The 21,779-nt window shown below is 43.2% G+C and overlaps 1 protein-coding gene across 1 annotated transcript in view; it reads right to left on the minus strand.

Moving 5' to 3' along the window:
* Window positions 1-595: 595 nt before the first annotated feature.
* Window positions 596-21,779, minus strand: part of camk1a (calcium/calmodulin-dependent protein kinase Ia) — a 67,620-nt gene continuing 46,436 nt past the window's right edge. The window contains exons 3-12 of the mRNA XM_014132325.3: window positions 16,341-16,472; window positions 13,809-13,883; window positions 13,133-13,271; window positions 10,789-10,915; window positions 10,198-10,273; window positions 9,737-9,849; window positions 8,835-8,913; window positions 6,916-7,003; window positions 6,180-6,360; window positions 596-2,716 (exon numbers count right to left, since the gene is read on the minus strand). Of these exons, the coding sequence (XP_013987800.1) occupies window positions 2,625-2,716; window positions 6,180-6,360; window positions 6,916-7,003; window positions 8,835-8,913; window positions 9,737-9,849; window positions 10,198-10,273; window positions 10,789-10,915; window positions 13,133-13,271; window positions 13,809-13,883; window positions 16,341-16,472 (1,102 nt within the window). The 3' untranslated portion in view covers window positions 596-2,624. The remainder of the gene's footprint in view (window positions 2,717-6,179; window positions 6,361-6,915; window positions 7,004-8,834; window positions 8,914-9,736; window positions 9,850-10,197; window positions 10,274-10,788; window positions 10,916-13,132; window positions 13,272-13,808; window positions 13,884-16,340; window positions 16,473-21,779) is intronic.

Here is a 21,779-nt window from a genome sequence, read left to right on the forward strand (position 1 = left end):
TTGATCAATAACCCATGATGCATTGCATCCATACATTAGTAGCTCAAAACAGCTTTTACAAAAAAGGATATACTATATATATATAGATATATATATATATATGTGTGTATATATATATATATATATATATATGTATATATATGTGTATATATATACATGTATATATATGTATATATATATATATATATACGTGTGTATATACATATATATATATATGTATATATACGTGTGTATATATATATATATATGTGTGTATATATATATATATATATGTGTGTATATATATATATATGTATATATATATATATATATGTATATATATATATATATATATATATATATATATATATATATATATACACATGTATATATATATATATATATATACACATGTATATATATGTATATATATACATGTATATATATGTATATATATATACACATATACATATATATATATATACACATATACATATACATATGTATATATATACATGTATATGTATATGTATATATATATATATATATATATATATATATATATGTGTGTGTGTGTGTGTGTGTTTCTTTATGCATTTAAATGTTTGTCATGAGTCAAATAAATATGTTTATTTTTTTTACAAATCGGAACCAAGGGGAAACAAAACCAAGGAAAGGTTCAACAGAAGGTCTATACCAAACAAATGAACTCAGGTTATTAGATTAACAAAGTCATCAACAGCAACTACACCAAACATATAACATGAAGCCCTTCACACATGGTTTGCATATTTTCCACTCTACAGTCAGTCAGTCACTTATAAAGACCAGAATGATTGCATTCTATGACTGGCCAACATCTTTCGACCAATTATAACCTCATGAAGTCACTGCTAAGGACCAAACACAGGTCACCATTGGCCTAAACCAGGTCCAACGATAAGGTTTTGGCTAGCAGTACCTCTGATTCAACTAAACAATAAGGATTTGGTTTCCAATCTGAACAGCCGTTTGGCATGAACAAAACAGATTATAACAGGCTTCCCCAGTTGGCTCTCCATTGTCAGCCTTACTGATGTGTTGAAACCGTAATTATATCAAGTAACACTGCACTTTGAGATTTTTAATCAGACTGCATTCTGTCTTGTCATTGCAGTTAGAGAACTGGTTTCTCGTTCCACTCCTAAGCAAACGCTCAAAGTATTTAAAATATTTCAAATAGTATTTTAACTCAAGTCTGTCGTGTTCACTCATGTTTTATGTTACAATCAAAACTGTTACACAGTACCAGGGCAAGGGAGGGGCCAGGAGTTATTCAGTAGGTTGAGACAAACTACAAAACCTTCAGTGAACAAAACAAATAAATAGACTCCCACAACGACGTATAGAACATCCTAGAGTTGTAATTTCAACTAAATCAACATGGTTACCAGGGAAATGGTGCCAGTGTGCCACTGGGGTAGAGATATGACCATCATATGGACAATGCAGAGGTTAAGGTAAAGTTACAGTTCAGACTGTGCTGCGCATACGTACGTTGTCAACAACAGAACATCTGACTGGTGATTCTCACTTCACATTATATAGTTTTCAGAATTACATTATTCAGAATTACATTATTCAGAATTACATTATTCAGAATTACATTATTATATGTTTTTGGATCAGGACAACAGAGTAGTAATAATAATCATACACGTGTGTTTTTTAAAAATATTTATATGTTGATCATCATTCATGTAAACATATTATAACCAGGTCATGCAGACGGTAGACCGATACTTCTTCCACAAGAGAGAGGTGCACAGTACAGAGCAGACAGTGAACACACACTGAGATCCCTCCCACAACGAAGGATAGGGGTGTAAAATCGGCGGCACGTTTAAATGATCAGAACATTTAGGGACCTTTGCAGATGGAGTTGTCATGCATACAACTGACTTGATTCCTTATCAAGTGGAGTTTATTTGCAAACTACTCCTAACTGAAATGGTCTCAACATCAAACCATGTGCCCCAACTCACATGTTAAGTGGGTGTGGTTACTATGGACATGCTCATTGGCTGAGAAGGTGTATAGGATTAATCTGATAGGCTATACAGTCCGTTTGTTGTCATAGGGATCTCAGTGTGAACCTCTTTTTTTTTTTTAAGTCTCCCTTTTATATCCAAACATTTCACATTTTATCATCCAACCGAAGCATGCAGATGCCTCGAACCAGAAGCACTTTTTACGACCCCAGTCTGAACCAGAATACAGAGTCAATCCAGAGTCCTGCAGTCAACTCACTCATAAACTCTGAAGTGTTTCTGATAGGGATGGAAGCATCAAAACTGAAACAAACACAGGAAAGATACAGATGATTCATGATCCAAATGGAACAATAGAAGAAGAAAAATAAACATTACAATGGGAAGAAGAAAGTAGTAGTGGTTTGAATGTTGATGAACTGGTATTGGTTTCAGTGATACGGAAACAAATGGTCTTTTGTGCCTGGAAACTCTGCCTGGCTGGTTGTGTCCCTCTAGTGGACACAGCCTGTCATAACATCACTCTGCATTCATGGCCAGACTGGGCCGGCTCTGGGTGGCTCCATAGAAACATACGTATCCCCATGGCGACAGAGGGGCGGGGTCTGTGGCTACTCAGACGCGACTTGCTGGCCTGCAGCAGTAGGTGCAACTCCTCAGACTGTCCCGGTCGGCACTGCCTTCTGCACTCCCGCGCCGCTGCGACACTGGAGAGGAGAGGAGAGCTTGATGACAGCGACAGTACTCCACAGTGCTGTACTAGAGTCACAGGAGGTTGGTGGCACCTTCATTGGGGAGGACGGGCCTGTGGTAGTGACTGGAGTGGAATCAGTGGAATGGTATCAAATACATTAAACACATGGTTTCCATGTGTTTGATGCCATTCCATTTGCTCTGCGCCAGCCATTATTATGAGCCTTTCTTCCCTCAGCATCCTCCTGTGATTAGAGTACTGTACTACTAGAGTACCAAGAGAGTACTGTAGACATCACTGTACTTGCTCAGAGGCTCCACAGTACTGGCGGCTATGTGAGATTTATTTTTTTTATTTTTTTTATTTCACCTTTATTTAACCAGGTAGGTCAGTTGAGAACAAGTTCTCATTTACAACTGCAACCTGGCTAAGATAAAGCAAAGCAGTGCGACACAAACAACAACACAGAGTTACATATAAACAAACGTACAGTCAATAACACAATAGAAAAAATCTATATACAGTGTGTGCAAATGAAGTAATATTAGGGAGGTAAGGCAATAAATAGGCCGTAGTAATTACAATTTAGCAAATGAACACTGCAGTGATAGATGTGCAGAAGATGAATGTGGAAGTAGAGATACTGGGGTGCAAAGGAGCAAAATAAAAAATAACAATATGGGGATGAGGTAGTTGGATGGGCAATTTACAGATGGGCTATGTACAGGTGCAATGATCTGTGAGCTGCTCTGGCAGCTGATGCTTAAAGTTAGTGAGGGAGATATGAGTCTCCAGCTTCAGTGATATTTGGAATTCGTTCCAGTCATTGGCAGAAGAGAACTGGAAGGAAAGGCGGCCAAAGGAGGAATTGGCTTTGGGGGTGACCAGTGAAATATACCTGCTGGAGAGCGTGCTACTGGTGGGTGCTGCTATGGTGACCAGTGAGCTGAGATAAGGCGGGGCTTTACCTAGCAAAGGCTTAATGTGAGTCTGGAAGGAGAGTTTACAGTCTAACCAGACACCTAGGTATTTGTAGTTGTCCAATAAGTTAGAACCGTCCAGAGTAGTGATGCTGGACGGGCGGGCAGGTGCGGGCAGCGATCGGTTGAAGAGCATCCATTTAGTTTTACTTGCATAAGAGCAGTTGGAGGCAACGGAAGGAGAGTTGTATGGCATTGAAGCTCATCTGGAGGTTAGTTAACACAGTGTCCAAAGTAGAGCCAGAAGTATACAGAATGTTGAGGTGGATCACCAGCAGCAAGAGCGACATCATTGATGTATACAGAGAAAAGAGTCAGCCCGAGAATTGAACCCTGTGGCACCCCATAGAGACTGCCAGAGGTCCAGACAACAGGCCCTCCGATTTGACACACTGAACTCTGTCTGAGAAGTAGTTGGTGAACCAGGCGAGGCAGTCATTTGACAAACCAAGGCTGTTGAGTCTGCCGATAAGAATGTGGTGATTGACAGAGTCGAAAGCCTTGGCCAGGTTGATAAATATGGCTGCACAGTATTGTCTTTTATCGATGGCGGTTATGATATTGTTTAGGACCTTGAGCGTGGCTGAGGTGCACCCATGACCAGCTCGGAAACCAGATTGCATAGCGGAGAAGGTACGGTGGGATTCGAAATGGTCGGTGGTCTGTTTGTTAACTTGGCTTTCGAAGACCTTAGAAAGGCAGGGTAGAATAGATATAGGTCTGTAACAGTTTGGGTCTAGAGTGTCTCCACCTTTGAAGAGGGGGACGACCGCGGCAGCTTTCCAATATTTGGGGATCTCATACGATACGAAAGAGAGGTTGAACAGGTTAGTAATAGGGGTTGCAACAATTTTTGAAAGAGAGGGTCCAGATTTTCTAGCCCAGCTGATTTGTAGGGGTCCAGATTATGCAACTCTTTCAGAACATCAGCTATCTGGATTTGGCTGAAGGAGAAATGGGGGAGGCTTGGGCAAGTTGACCGGGGTAGTGGTAGCCAGGTGGAAAGCATGGCCAGCCGTATAAAAATGCTTATTGAAATTCTCAATTATCGTGGATTTATCGGTGGTGACAGTGTTTCCTAGCCTCAGTGCAGTGGGCAGCTGGGAGGAGTTGCTCATTCTCTATGGACTTTAAAGTGTCCCAGAACTTTTGGAGTTTGTGCTACAGGATGCAAATTTCTGTTTGAAAAAGCTGGTCTTTGCTTCCTTAACTGCCTGTGTATATTGGTTCCTAACTTCCCTGAAAAGTTGCATATCGAGGGGGCTATTCGATGCTAATGCAGTACGCCGCACAATGTTTTTGTGCTGGTCAAGGGCAGTCAGGACTGGAGTGAACAAAGGGCTATATCTGTTCCTGGTTACATTTTTTTGGAATGGGGCATGCTTATTTAAGATGGTGAGGAAAGCACTTTTAAAGAATAACCAGGCATCCTCTACTGACGGAATGAGGTCAATATCCTTCCAGGATACCCCGGCCAGGTCGATTAGAAAGACCTGCTCGCTGAAGTGTTTTAGGGAGCGTTTGACAGTGATGATGGGTGGTCGTTTGACCGCAGACCTATTACGGAAGCAGGCAATGATCGCTGAGATCCTGGTTGAAGACAACAGAGGTGTATTTAGAGGGCAGGTTGGTCAGGATGATATCTATGAGGGTGCCGTGTCTACGGATTTGGGGTTGTACCTGGTAGGTTCATTGATAATTTGTGTGAGATTGAGGGCATCTAGCTTAGATTGTAGGACGGCTGGGGTGTTAAGCATGTCCCAGTTTAGGGCACCTAACAGTACAAGCTCTGAAGATAGATGGGGGGCAATCAATTCACATATGGTGTCCAGGGCACAGCTATTCGCTGAGGGGGGTCTATAACAAGCGGCAACGGTGAGAGACTTGTTTCTGGAAAGGTGGATTTATAAAAGTAGAAGCTCGAATTGTTTGGGCACAGACCTGGATAGTAAGACAGAACTCTGCAGGCTATCTCTGCAGTAGATTGCAACTCTGCCCCCTTCAGCAGTTCTATCTTGTCGGAAAATGTTATAATTAGGGCTGGAAATTTCAGGATTTTTGGTGGCCTTCCTAAGCCAGGATTCAGACACGGTTAGGACAGCCGAGTTGGCAGAGTGTGCTAAAGCAGTGAATAAAACAAACTTAGGGAGGAGGCTTCTAATGTTAACATGCATGAAACCAGGACTTTTATGGTTACAGAAGTCAACAAATGAGAGCACCTGGGGAATGGGAGTGGAGCTAGGCGCTGCAAGGCCTGGATTAAACTCTACATCACCAGAGGAGCAGAGGCTATAAGAAATGGTCGTCTAGTGCGTTTGGAACAGAGAGTAAAAGGAGCAGGTTTCTGGGCACGGAAGAATATATTCAAATAGATAGAATAGATAGAAAGACTGAGAGTCTGAGTGAGAGAGAGAGAGAGAGAGAGAGAGAGAGAGAGAGAGAGAGAGAGAGGTGTCTGGCTGAGTGGGGGACAGGCTTAGTGTTTGTCTCACTTACAGCTCTCCTCCTCTACCCCCGGTCCCTCTTCCTCCTCCTCCTCCTCCTCGTCCTCCTCCTGCAGCAGGAGTGCTTGGGCGTGACAGGGGCTGGTGGGGGTGATCTGGCTGGGGCCCTCTAGGCTGGTACCCAGCTGCAGTCTCCGCATGTGTCTCACCACCGCTGTGGCGTTGAACGCTTGCTATATGGGGGGAAAGGGAGGGAGATGGGAGAGGGGGAAAGAGAGAAAAGGATAGAGGAAAAGAAAGGAGAGAGAGAAGGGAGATAGAGAGGAGAAAGAGGGGGTGGAAGAGAAGAGGAAGGGGTTGGGAGAGGGGGGAGGGGGTTGAGAGAGAGAGAGAGAGAGAGAGAGAGAGAGAGAGAGAGAGAGAGAGAGAGAGAGAGAGAGAGAAAGAGAGAGGGAGACATTTGAAATGTCTTTATTCTTTTGGAACTTCTGTGAGTGTAATGTTTACTGTTCATTTTTATTGTTTATTTCAGTTTTGTTTATTATCTACTTCACTTGCTTTGGCAATATTAACATATGTTTCCCATGCCAATAAAGCCCTTAGATGGAATTGAAATTGAATTGAGAGAGAGAGAGAGAGAGAGCTGAAGGTGAGAAATTCACAGCGATTTATCCAACCACCATAAAAAAACTGAAGAACCATATCAATTAGAGAGGACAGAGAGAGATAAACTTCTAAAAAGAGTAAGAACATGAGAGTTATCAAAGCTGTGATTTTGAGCCACTGACCTTCCATTTACTTTTAGCAAAGTTCTTCTTGATCTGAGCACTGACAGACTCATGGATGTTTTTATCAAGAGCTGTGTCTCCACAGATCCTGCAAACCAGAAAAGAGAGAGATGAGAGCAGGGTGGGGCAAGCTGTCTGAAGTTTGGGTTGTGGGACATAGGCATCGTAGCCTGGTTAAACCAGCCTGAACCTTTCGCCAGAATGCATTGAAGGGCTTGAAGTGTCTCTCTAAGGTCTTAGAACGCATTCAGAGACGACGCTGCCGCAGTATTGGAACTCCCTACAACTCACTCCTATGCAGACGGGATGAAGCGCTACAACTCACTCCCATGCAGACGGGATGAAGCCCTACAACTCACTCCCATGCAGACAGGATGAAGCCCTACAACTCACTCCCATGCAGACGGGATGAAGCCCTACAACTCACTCCCATGCAGACGGGATGAAGCCCTACAACTCACTCCCATGCAGACGGGATGAAGCCCTACAACTCACTCCCATCTCAGATCTCAGATTGGAGTGAGTTGTAGGGCTTCATCTCGTCTGCTCTCCTGAGATGGGAGTGAGTTGTGGGGCTTCATCCTGTCTGCTCTCCTGAGAGAGTCAAGACCTTCTAAGCACTCCTGCATGACCACATAAGTCCACTCAGTGGTGCTAAGTACTTAAGTAAAAATACTTTAAAGTACTACTTAAGTAGTTTTATGGGGTATCTGTACTTTACTTTACTATTTTTATTTTTGACAACTTTTACTTTTACTTAAAATAATGTACTATTTACTTAACAGGACAGGAAAATCGTCCAATTTACGAACATATCAAGAGAACATCCCTGGTCATCCCTACTGCCTCTAATCTGGTGGACTCACTAAACACAAATGCTTCGTTTGGAAATGATGTCTGAGTGTTGGAGTGTGCCCCTAGCTGTCCGTAAATAAAAAATTTAAAAATTGTTCCGTCTGGTTTGCTTTATATAAGCAATTTGAAATGATTTATACTTTTACTTTTGATACTTAAGTATATTTTTGCACTTACATTTACTTTTGATACTTATTTAAAGTAAGTATATTTAAAACCAAATACTTTTACTCAAGTAATATTTTATTGGGTGACTTTCACTTTTACTTGAGTCATTTTCTATTAAGGTATCTTTACTTTTACTCAAGTATGAGAATTGGGTACTTTTTCCACCACTGAGTCCACTGCACAAGTTTCTAACCCCTACTGTACACAGAGACAGTATGATCTGAGGAGGCATTACTCTTTTGCAACAACCAGAGTTCTTTCTTGCCAAGAGCTCTCAAACTATGCAAATGTATTGCTATATCCCTAAAGACATTGATATGCATATTTATTGATTTAGTGGTATGCCATTTTGTTGTTTATGACTTATCACTTATTGATGATGTACTGTTCATAGAGTTAGGCTGATCATATATTTTACTTGTGTTTTATTTTCTTATTTTTGTACGACATCGCATTTTATGTAAAGGTAACTGCCAAAATAAAGGAAACATCTAAATAAATGAGGGATACAAAGCATATTGAAAGCAGGTGCTTCCACACAGATGTGGTTACTGAGTTAATTAAGGAATTAACATCCCATCAACATCAACAAAGCACCAAATGATGAAATTTCTCATGGAAGAATAGTGTCGCATCCTCATAGAGTTCCAGATACTTGTAGAACCCATGTCAAGGCGCATTGAAGCTGGTCTGGCAGCTCGTGGTGGCCCAACCCCCTATTAAGACACTATGACATTATGTTGGTGTTGGTCAGGTTCAGGGTTGAACCAGGATGTAGACATGAAGCTAGGGTTAAGGTTGCGGTCAGGGTTATGGTTGAACTGGGAAGTGGAAATGAAGATAGGGTTAGGGTTGAGGTTGGAGCTAGGGTTGTGGTTGGGGAAAGCTTGTAGTACCAGGGGTGTTGAAGTGCTTGATCAGTGGTATATCTCTTCATGAAGTCTTTCTCCATCAGGTGACAGATAAAGTCTTTAGCTGGAATTAATCAAAACAGTTTCAAATCATTACTGAACATTCACATTGTTGATTCCTTACTAATTCACACTATCTCCAGATACACTACATGACCAAAAGTATGTGGACACCTGCTCGTCAAACATCTCATTCCAAAGTCATTGGCATTAATATGGAGTTGGCCCCATCTTTGCTGCTATAACATCCTTCACAATTATTATGCTGATGTTGCTTCTAGAGGCAGTTTGGGACTCGGTAGTGAGTTGTAACCAAGGACAGATGATTTTTACGTGCTAAACACTTCAGCACTCGGCAGTCCGATTCTGTGATCTTGTGTGGCCAACCACTTCGCGTTGTTGCTCCTAGATGTTTTCACTTCACAATAACTACACTTACAGTACAGTTGACCGGGGCAGCTCTAGCAGTGCAGAAATTTGACAAGCTGACTTGTTGGAAAGGTGGCATCCTATGATGGCATCACGTTGAAAGTTACTGAGCTCTTCAGTACGGGCCATTCTACTGCTAATGTTTGTTTATGGAGATTGCATGGCTGTGTGCTTTATACACCTGTCAGCAACGGGTGTGGCTGAAATAGCCGATACCATTCATTTGAAGGGGTGTCCACATACTTGTGTATATATAGTGTATGGTACAGTATAATCAATGGCTTACAAATCCACACAAAGTAGACATGGTATTCATTCACAGTCCAATGTAATCTATGTCTTTGAAACGAGTGCAGATCATTGAAAAAGGATTCATGCTTTTATTGTGTTTTTTGTATGTGATCCTCTTTGACTTTTTTTCTATTACCAAAAAAAAGTAAAAAGTGTGTTTAAGATACCTGAATCGGAGATGTCATCCCAGTAAGGAGAGTCAAACTCATACTCTGCCTTCAGTATCTGCTCAAACAGCTTAGCATCGTTCTCGTCGTAAAACGGAGGGTATCCACACAACCTGAAAGAGTTCATATGACACGAGGGAACACTTATTGCTCCATACATCGAACGCAGCTAATAAAATATCCAATTTAAATTTGGTTGTAAGGATGTAATATCACTGTAGCGCTATTAAGTGCCAAGAGTCCCAGGCACAGATCGACCATACCAACACAACCATACCAAATAACGTGGGGGTGTGAAGATCATTGAAGGACACGGACAGAACCATTTAAGAATTGTATAACTTTTGGAACGAGCTGCTCTAGCGAGTGCTCTATAACAGATGTTTAAATGCACAAGCACCAGTCAGTATACAGAGTATGAGACACTGTATTTGTGTTAGAGGACTAAGCAGATAACTTACAGAATATAAGAGATGACTCCGATGGACCAGCAGTCTACTGCTTTGCTGTATGGTTTCTGAGCCAACACCTCAGGAGCTGCCAACAACATGAAACCGCAAAGTCAGAGGAGGAGAGAGGAAGAGAGGGAGAGTCAGAAATATAGAGATGGAGAGACAGAGCAACAGAAATGGAGAGAGTCGGTGAAAAACAGAGGGGCTGAGAGGGAGAAAGCAGAGAGGGAGAGTGTGACTGAGAAAGACACAGGGACTGATTGAGACAGAGTCCATTGAAGTTCGTGTTTTACCCTCTCAACCAGAGCTCTAGTGGGTCACATCACACACACACACACACACACACACACACACACACACACACACACACACACACACACACACACACACACACACACACACACACACACACAGAAAGACAGAGAGAGCTTTTGAAGGACTAACAGTTGATACAATAGCACTCCAACATAAATGGCATGCTTCAGAGGTTGTGAATGGATCAGGAAGAGAAAGAGAGCGGGTAGTGAGAGAGATCACGCATGCACACACCCACAAACACATGGACACACACACGCACTCATGCACGCACAGATCTCTTACCCACGTATCCTGGGGTCCCACAGGCTGTAGACATGACACTGCCTGTATCCTCGATCTTAGACAGGCCGAAGTCACTGATCATGATCTTAGAGTCCTCGTCCATACTGTAATACAACAGATTCTCTGGCTAGAGAGAGAAAAGAGACAAAAGAAAGACAGAAAGAGAGAGAGAGAGAAAGAGAGTGAGAGTGTGGAGGGGAGAGACAGAGAGAGTGAGAAAGCGAGAGACAGGGAGGGAGAGAGAAAGAGAGACACGGATGGAGAGAGAAAGAGAGAGAGGAGAGAGGCAGATAGAAAGAGAGCGAGAGAGAGAGAGGCAGGAACAGAGAGAGAAAGAGAGAAGGGAGAGAGAGAGAAAGAGAGAAGGGAAAGAGAGATAGCGTGAGAGAGAAAATTAGGGTATGACGTTATGATAAAAAGTGAAAAGATTACAACTGGAGCTTTGAAGCTTTTCTTACAGAAATCTTAATGATTCCGGTAAGAAATAATTGGCAAGAAAAGTTGTTGAGGGAGTACATTGGCACCTCTTCTTCGAGTCTGGGATGTGGCAGCATGCCTAAACCTGAGGGAGGATCTGTTGCATTCCATGTTCAAATGGTCAAATGGTGATTGCTTGGCAACATTGCACCAACAGCTGTATCCATGTCAAATATTTAAATATGAAAATTATAATTTGGCAGGAGAGGAGTAAATTAACCTAGATTTCCAGCTTTCTCACATTGGTGAACACGAGACATGGATATGTGGCAATGCAAGACAAAGAGTAATTGGAGTGGTTGTTATTTTTGAGTACTTATCGAATGGACAGCATCGAATACTAATGTATCTATTTCTACAGGAATCATGACCATTTCACAACAGTACAAGATCTCATCAACTGACTCTCCAAGGAGGGAAACAAGCAGATCGGCCCTGTGTAGGATGACCCTGTGTAGGATGACCCTGTGTAGGATGACCCTGTATAGGATGACCCTGTGCAGGATGACCCTGTGCAGGATGACCCTGTGTTGGATGACCCTGTGTTGGATGACCCTGTGTAGGATGACCCTGTGTAGGATGACCGTGTGTTGGATGACCCTGTGTAGGATGACCGTGTGTAGGATGACCCTGTGTAGGATGACCGTGTGTTGGATGACCCTGTGTTGGATGACCCTGTGTAGGATGACCCTGTGTAGGATGACCCTGTGTAGGATGACCATGTGTAGGATGACCCTGTGTAAGACAACCATGTGTAGGATGACCCTGTGTAGGTTGACCCGGTGTAGGATGACCCGGTGTAGGATGACCCGGTGTAGGATGACCCTGTGTAAGACGACCATGTGTAGGATGACCCTGTGTAGGATGACCCTGTGTAGGATGACCGTGTGTTGGATGACCCTGTGTAGGATGACCATGTGTAGGATGACCCTGTGTAGGTTGACCCTGTGTAGGATGACCCGGTGTAGGATGACCCTGTGTAGGACGACCATGTGTAGGATGACCCTGTGTAGGATGACCCTGTGTAGGATGACCATGTGTAGGATGACCCTGTGTAGGTTGACCCTGTGTAAGACAACCATGTGTAGGATGACCCTGTGTAGGATGACCCTGTGTAGGATGACCATGTGTAGGATGACCCTGTGTAGGTTGACCCTGTGTAGGATGACCCGGTGTAGGATGACCCTGTGTAGGACGACCCTGTGTAAGACCATGTGTAGGATGACCCTGTGTAGGATGACCCTGTGTAGGATGACCATGTGTAGGATGACCCTGTGTAGGATGACCCTGTGTAGGATGACCCTGTGTAGGATGACCATGTGTAGGATGACCATGTGTAGGATGACCATGTGTAGGATGACCCTGTGTAGGATGACCATGTGTAGGATGACCATGTGTAGGATGACCATGTGTAGGACGACCCTGTGTAGGACGACCCTGTGCAGGATGACCCTGTGTAGGATGACCCTGTGTAGGATGACCATGTGTAGGATGACCATGTATAAGACAACCATGTGTAGGATGACCATGTGTAGGATGACCCTGTGTAGGATGACCATGTGTAAGACAACCATGTGTAGGATGACCCTGTGTAGGATGACCATGTATGGTATGACCACGTCGTGGAGGTGTGTGCATGTATGTATGCATGTGTGTGTGTGTGCGTCAGGGTCAATTAACCTTCAGTTCCAGACAATTCAGGAAGTACACCGAAATTCCAAATCTATTCAATGCTTTTCAATGAGTAACATTTAGAATTTCTGAATTCACTGGAATTTAAATGGATTTGACTCCAACTCTGGTTTGCGTGCATGTGTGAGTGTGAGTAAGGCACGTGCGTGCATGTGTGAGTGTAGAGTTGCCATACCTTCAGGTCCCTGTGTACGATGCCCATGTCATGGAGGTATTTGACAGCGTCCAGGATCTGGTGGATGAGTTGGCTGGCATCTCTCTCCGTGTAGAAACCCTTCTCTACGATGCGGTCAAACAGCTCCCCTCCAGACACCCTGACAGAGACACACATCCATGATACTAAAAATGGGACCCGATGCTTCCCTGCTTGGCACACAACATTAAGGAGATAGATTGGGAGTAAGGCCCTGTGATAGACTAGTGTCCTGTCCAGGGGGTGTACTTGTACATCAAGCTGCCTCATGCTACAGAAAGGGGATAGGCTCTTACTCCTATAAGCCATTCCCGGCACGCACGAGCCAATGCTACTTACGTATAATACTTATTTACAGGTGCTGGACAAAAAGAAGGTCCTATACATAGAGAAAAAGGGAATGTCCGCTCACTGTTTTGCTTCTCCCAAACACAATATTTGAAGAAAGGAAAAACATGTCTTCAACTCTTACCCCACACCAGTCCAGTAATCTGTCCCCGATTCATGACTTATAGTATTTCTACCAGAACACTGAAGAAGAAGGGGAGAGAGGGGTGACAGAGATAAAGAAAGACAGAGAAAGAGAGGGGGGAGAGAGAGCGAGAGAGAGAGAGAGAGGGAGAGAGAGAGAGCGAGAGAGAAGAAAAAGCCGACTCACAGCTGCATGACCAGGTACAAATGGGATGTGCTCTCAAATATATCCTCCAGTGAAACAATGTTGGTGTGCTTGATTCTAAAAAAGAAAGAAAGAAAGACACAAAGAAGACAGAAAGACAGAGATATTATTATGACAATATACACTGAGTGCACAAAACATGAAGAACACCTGCTCTTTCCATGACATAGACTGACATAGACTGACAGACTGAATCCAGGTGAAAGCTATGATCCCTTATTGATGTCACTTGTTAAATCAACTTCAAATCAGCATAGATGAATGGGAGGAGACAGGTTAAAGAAGGAGTTTTATGAATTGAGACAATTAAGACATGGATTGTGTATGTGTGCCATTCAGAGGGTGAATAAGCAAGGCAAAATATTTCAATGCCTTTGAACGGGGTATTGTAGTAGGTGCCAGGTGCCTATTTGTGTCAATAACTGCAAACGCTGCTGGGTTTTTCACACTCAACAGTTTCCTGTGTGTGTCAAGAATGGTCCACCGCCCAAAGCCCATCTAGCCAACTTGACAACCGTGGGAAGCATTGGAGTCAACATGGGCCAGCATCTCTGTGGAACATTTGACACCTTGTAGAGTCCACACCCTATGAATTGAGGCTGTTCTTGAGGGAAAACGTTCAACTCAATTATTAGGAGGGTGTTCCTTACGTTTGGTATGCTCAGTGTACGCTGCACGGTGTCTCACTCTCAATACTGTCATGTGATCACCAGGTGGCACCATTGCTGTGTTTAAGAGTGTGTAGGAGTACCATACACAAAGCCTCATCCCATAAATACAGAACTTGTAATATCGTGGGGCCGGTTGTTTTCTTCTCACACCAAAACGTACAGTAGTCTCTGGCAGAGGAGTGTTTCATCATCTCTATCCAGAATATATGGATATATATTGGAGACAGCTCCTGACGTTGGCCAGACACAGCAGTGTCCATGTCTTCATGCAGCACCACTGACGAGAGAGAAGCGAGCCAGTTAGGGGGAGTTCTATAGGGACTGAGGGAAATACACTGGCAGGAACAGCACTGGTAATATACAAGCTAACAACGAGACATCCCAGGCTGAGGCAGGACATTGCTCTGTTGTTATCCTGTAAGCCTTCACGTAGGCGATATGTCACACTGTGTGTTGTTGCTGTAAAGACAAGCGAGAGAGGATGGAGGAGAGAGGATGTCAAATGTGTATGTCTATGGGTATGTCTCTCTCCCTCCACTCAATTATATTTCTCTCTCTCTCTCCTTCATCACACTGCTGCAGGGAACTCCACACACACACACGTACACACACACGTGCACGCGCACATCATCTCCCCCCCCCCGCCTCTGTATGTGCTGTTGCCCTAGCAACAAGGACACTAAAAATAGGTTTATCTTCTTTACTCCTGACATTTCCAGTGCACAATCCTGGTGTTTCTACTGACAGGACACATATATATAACATACTGTATCATGCATCCAGCCAGTCCCCCTTCTCCACTGGCTTCCACTGCTTAACATCAAGTTGGCTCTGCCGCACATTACCATGAGCCAATAGATAGATACCATGCTGTCAATTCTTTACATTGACAGATCCTGTGTGTTATGTAAGCAATAAGACCCAAGAGGGTGTGGTATATGGCCAATATAGCACAGCTAAGGGCTGTTCTTACGCACGATGCAACGCGGAGTTGCTATTTTCTTTATTGCTATTATTATCTGATTACCAACGTAATTAGAGCAGTAAAAATAAATGTTTCGTCATACCCTTGGTATGCCACGGCTGTCAGCCAATCAGCATTCAGGGCTGAAACCACCCAGTTTATAATTTCAATTTGACATTTTAGTACTTTACCAGATGCTCTTATCCAGACAGGAGCAATTAGGGTTGAGTGCATTGCTCAAGGGCACAGCAGCAGATTTTAGACCTAGTCTGCTCGGGGATTTGAACCAGCATCCTCTCGGATACTGGCCCGACCGCTAGGCCACCAGCCGCCTTCAGCCTCTTTCCTGAACCTGAACGTAAACGACTATTAAAATATTTTCATGACTGATGATGGGGAAACGACCTGGTATTCATTATTAAAGCTGGAATCTGCAGCTGCCACATCCATTTTTGGACGTATTAATTATTGATATGTAGCCTACCCATTGATTCTTGAAGAATAGGCTATAACTTAGAAATGCCTCGTGAGCTTAGTTCAACTGTCACTTCCATCAGAACCCAACATACAAGTTGGTATTACTCATGTTTGTAAACAATGTAAATGTAAACAAACATTGTATAGCCTCAAAACATGGTAAAAACGATCATGTTGATATCATGGATGGTCAGTCCTTGTACCCATAGCTCTGTTTATGTATTTGAGAATGATTACATTTCTTCAGGCCCATCGTTTAGCATTTTACCAAAACAGAGGCGCCGTGGCCACTTTGTTATTGTTTCAACTGCGGATTTTAGCATTAAGGATATCGAGTTATGTAGTGGTGTGGTGTGGTGTAGTGGGGTGTGTTTTGTTGTGTTAATTCTCTATGTTACTGACCTGTGCAGCACAGCGATCTCATTCTCGATGTTGTTCTCCTTTCCCTGCAGGGCCTTCTTGGGGATACACTTGATGGCCACCAGTCTCTGGGTCCCCTTCTCCTCCGCTAGCACCACCTCCGAGAACGCCCCCCTGGAGCACAGGAAACACACATATTCCAAAATATGACACACACTTACAGTTACACTTACTAACTGCGAAGACCAATCCAAATACTGTACATTCAAATGTGTTAAAGATGTGTTGCTGAACGTATGTCACCAATGAAAAAGTGAGGCAGTTAGTCTTGGTCCCTAGAACCCAAGTCAATAAGGCCTGCTTGTCTCAAAGGTGGGTTACTAAAACGATAGTGACATTTTAATAAGAGGAAAGGGTCTGGCCCAAATCAATAGGTAGAGTTCTTGGGAAATAAGGCGTGTGGATCCCTTTGCACGGACAGTGTTCGCACGAGAGCTGCATGACTCATGGTGGGGCGAGTGTGGCTACAGAAAGAGCCTCCCTTCCTCCTCAGAGAGAGCACACACCGAGGGCGGGTGAGGGTATCCCCCATAGATCTCCATGGCCTAACCTGGCACAACCTGTCCAACACTAGCACATTCCCCATGGCCAGCCACTATTACCATGCACATTATGTCCACCATCTCTCCCACGAACGTAGGCTCTCTCCACCCAGGGAGGGCCTCCCCATGGCTGCTATAACCAGGCACATCGTCTGTCCCTAACCCATGCCAGTAGCACCTCTCTACCCGTGGACGGTGTCCCCACGGCCACCCTCTAACAAGGCACATCCTGTTTCTCTCATCCCATCCCTCCCAGTAGCGGCACAGGTTCTCTCCACCCAGGGAGGGTTTCCCCATGGAGGACTAGCTACTATAACCAGGCTCTCCACAGCTGTGTGTGTCATGGCAGCCAGGTCCTGTGGGGTTCAGGGCAGAGGAGAGGCTGGATAAACAAAAACACGAGTGTTTGCTCACTCATCATCACTAGCCATCCACATCACCCATCCCCACCCCTGTCTGACTCCCACAAAAATAACCATTGAAACAGCACTCCATCTATCTATCTATCTATTTTTTTTTCTTCTACAAGCCAGTCTCTCTCGCTGCTATTTGGGATAGCGCTGTGTTTTTGGTTGCCCCCACTACCACCTACCTGTCACTACTAACTTCCTGTCAGTCTCAAAGTTCACATGGCAAACAGTTTTAGAGGCACTACAGCAATGTCACCATTGTGAATTATTCAATAGGCCACTCACACACACAGCCATATGCACTCGCGCGCACGCTGTGCAATCAGAAACAGATGCGGTTAGAGACAGATGACGATGAAGACGTGTACACTCACGTTACCAGCTATTATACAACCTCGCAAAAAAAATCTCTCTTTTCAGAATCATGCACACCAACATTGTTTTACTGGAGGACATCTTTGAGAGCACATCCCACTTGCAGCTGTGATCTCTCTCTCTCTCTCTCTCTCTCTCTCTCGACTCATTCCCCTTGTTAAACAACACTCACAACTTGGTGCTATTATTTATTCAATTTCATAGAAGGAATATTTCCTTATAGAAGGAATGCAACAAAAAAAGAACAACCCAGTAAACCCACATAACAGTCTGGTTGGTATCGAGCAAAGACATGCACTGATGGGCACGCACGTTCACAGAGAACTGGGGCGTTATGGTAATTCTATCACTTGTTGTGGTCAGTTCCATCACTCCCTAGTACAGGGCATGAGGGTGAGTGGAGGGTAAGTTACGGTGAAGAGGTTCTGAGAGAATCAACATAAAGGCCCCTCTATCCCATTTGGTGAGCCTGACAACCTAATTTGGCCGACAGCACATCTCTTCATCTCTTAATTGTAAATCGCTCTGGATTAGGGTTCGCTAAATTACTAAAATGTCAATGTTAATTGAAAGCATGTAAACTTTACGGTTCTCAGCCTCTGTCACGAACAACCCTGCACTGCTGTAGGGTACATTGGCGCACCGCTTTCACTCACTGTCTATCACTGAGCTGAGAATTACACCAACCACACAAACGGGCACGCACAGGCACACACACTTACATAACTTAAACTAAAACTATATTGCATAACTTAAATGTAATATATTCTAATCCTACGCATTATGTTGAATTCCCATATCTTGTTTGCTCCCCTTGCATTCATTTTGAAAGTCGCTGTAAGTCCTTGACTCCCCATGATCAGACTTCCTGCCACCCATGGCCCTCAGTCTTGTGCTCAATGAGCCAGTGGTGCAGAAAGGGTTGCATGGTTAGGCTGATTCTAAAAAGAGGGGATCAAATCTCACGCATTCACTGCACTTCCCTTTCCACATAATTGTCTTTAAATTTAGCCTGCAAGCAACAAAATCAAATAAAGTTGCACTTCTCATCGACCTGGAAAAGGAGACAAGCCATTTCTTTCTTTGTGCTATTCGACCCAGAAAAAACTCTATATTCACGCTGTACCTATAAAGTCTGCCCTGGCCTGTTTTACAGTAAATGTTAACTGATATTTTATTACTAGGACACAAGGACACAAAGTCCTGTCTTAGTCTGTCAGTAAAATCCTAATGGCCTGTGCCTGGCAACCCCTAAAGACCACTGAGCTGAGGGCCTGAGGCCCATGAAAGGGACAATCAAGGAGGAGTGTATGGTTCACTCCCTCCCTCAATCCATGGAGATAAACATAGTGTAACTATCACACACACAGAGGAGGTCCGTTTCAACCATCGACAGGATAAGAAGCAGATGTGCATCCTTACTTAGCTGGTGAATTGCACACACACACACACACACACACACACACACACACACACACACACACACACACACACACACACACACACACACACACACACACTGTCGTTCAAAGGTTTGGAGTCACTTAGAAATGTCCTTGTTTGAAAGAAAAGCACATTTCTTGTCGTTTAAAGTAACATGAAATTGATCAGAAATACAGTGTAGACATTTTTAATGTTGTAAAACACTATTGTAGCCGGAAACGGCAGATTTTTTATGGAATATCTACATAGGCGTACAGAGGCCCATTATCAGCAACCATCACTCCTGTGTTCCAATGGCACGTTGTGTTAGCTAATCCAAGTTTAGAATTTTAAAAGGCTAATTGATCATTAGAAAACCCTTTTGCAATTATGTTAGCACAGCTGAAAACGGTTGTACTGATTAAGGAAGCAATAAAACTGGCCTTCTTTAGACAAGTTGAGTATCTGGAGCATCAGCATTTGTGTGTTCGATTACAGGCTCAAAATGGCCAGAAACAAAGACTTTCTTCTGAAACTCGTCAGTCTATTCTTGTTCTGAGAAATGAAAGCTGTTCCTTGTGAGAAATTGCCAAGAAACTGAAGATCTCGTACAACGCTGTGTACTACTCTCTTCACAGAACAGCGCAAACTGGCTCTAACCAGAATAGAAAGAGGAGTGGGAGGCCCCAGTGCATAACTGAGCAAGAGGATAAGTACATTAGAGTGTCTAGTTTGAGAAACAAACGCCTCACAAGTCCTCAACTGGCAGCTTCATTAAATAGTACACGCAAAACACCAGTCTCAACGTCAACAGTGAAGAGGCGACTCTGGGATGCTGGCCTTCTAGGCAGAGTTGCAAAGAAAAAGCCATATCTGAGACTGGCCAATAAAAAGAAAAGATTAAAATGGGCAAAAGAACACAGACACTGAACAGAGGAACTCTGCCTAGAAGCCCAGCATCCCAGAGCCCAGCATCCCATCAACTGTTTGCCATTAGTGGCAATAAATATTATTGTTGCCAAAGGTTTGCCGCAGATTCACCACTAGTGGCAAACATTTGCAAACTTCTGTCAACATTGTTTTGCACACTATTTAATTTTCAGCAAATTTACCACAAGTATGGATAAATGTTTATTTTTGCTAGCGTTAGCTAACGCTAATCAGCTATACCTGCGCCAAAACTCTGTTTTTTTCATCCTATAGCCTGTTCTCCATCTACTTTTTAAATAGTGAGCCATGTTTTCAGCACTTTTATTGCCATGATTGATCAAACATTTTATCATGCTCTCATCTCTCTGCAGCAGACTTACAGTTTAGAGACATACAGTACAGAGAGCAATATGCTTGGAACATCAAATAGCAATAAAATCACAATATTGAATCGCAATACATCGCGAGAATAGCAATACATATCGTATCGGCACTTAAGTATCATGATAATATCGTATTCGTGAAGTCACTGGCAATTCCCAGCCCTAAAACGGAAGCTTAGCAGCTATCTGAAAAACAATACATACTGGTATTTAAATTATTTATAGAATAGCACGACTACTACAGATGATTGCTTATAACACTTCCAGTATGCCACAATATTGATATTATCCTTAGCAATGGTGACACCAACACCATCTCAGATATGTGGGTTGAGAGATTAATTTCCCAAATTGGAAAATGGATTAAATATGCCATAGATAAATAGGCAGGCCAGCGATGGTTCAGCTAGTGTAATGTGTCTCTAGTGCAGTGATCTGAGTGCACACAAGAATATGAGTGGTGAGTGAGAATGAGAGGCAGAGAGGAAAGGAGGCTGTGTTTAACCTAGGTTGACATGCAGAGGGAGAGAGAGGGGGGAGGAACGGAGCGTGACAAACTGCGCGCACGCACACATGCACGCACACACACAGAGTCTGTAGAAACATCACTAGTCTTTTAGCTCTGAGCTTGTAAGCGTTCCATCATAAGCATGGGAATAAATCTCAGCCATGAGACAACTATCGCACCCATCACCAGACTGAGCCCAAATATTTGGTGCACAAACATATGGATTGAATACACATGCAGTACACACTGTTCATACACGCACAGCACAGTAATACACTGGCTTGTAGTCAACGTTTGCCATTAGCTATTGATGTAAACCTGAGTCCCTGTGGGCTCTCATATTACCAAAACATTGTAGTGGCCAGTGTCAATATGTGTAATGATACCAGTGTGCTTTTAGAATCCACATCCAAATAGACATGTACTGTATGTGGTGATGTCTTCTCAACTGTATAATAGCTTCATTAACTTATCAAATCAAACAAGTGTTGTGAGCCAAATGCAAATTCAAATACAGATCTGCCATCTTAAGGATCCGCCCCTTTTTTTCAATTTTCACCTAAAATGACATACCCAAATCTAACTGCCTGTAACTCAGGCCCTGAAGCAAGGATTTGCATTTTCTTGGTACCGTTTGAAAGGAAACACTTTGAAGTTTGTGGAAATGTGAAAGGAATGTAGGAGAATATAACACAATAGATCTGGTAAAAGATAATACAAAGAAAAAACAACCGTTCTTTTGGGGTTAAATACAGAGCCTTCAGAAAGTATTCATACCCCTTGACTTGTTCCACATTTTGTTATGTTACAGTCTGAATTGTGTCACTGGCCTACACACAATACTCAATAAT

Source organism: Salmo salar, chromosome 12 (assembly GCF_965601325.2).
Source record: "Salmo salar chromosome 12, fSalSal1, whole genome shotgun sequence".
NCBI classification, from domain to species: domain Eukaryota; kingdom Metazoa; phylum Chordata; class Actinopteri; order Salmoniformes; family Salmonidae; genus Salmo; species Salmo salar.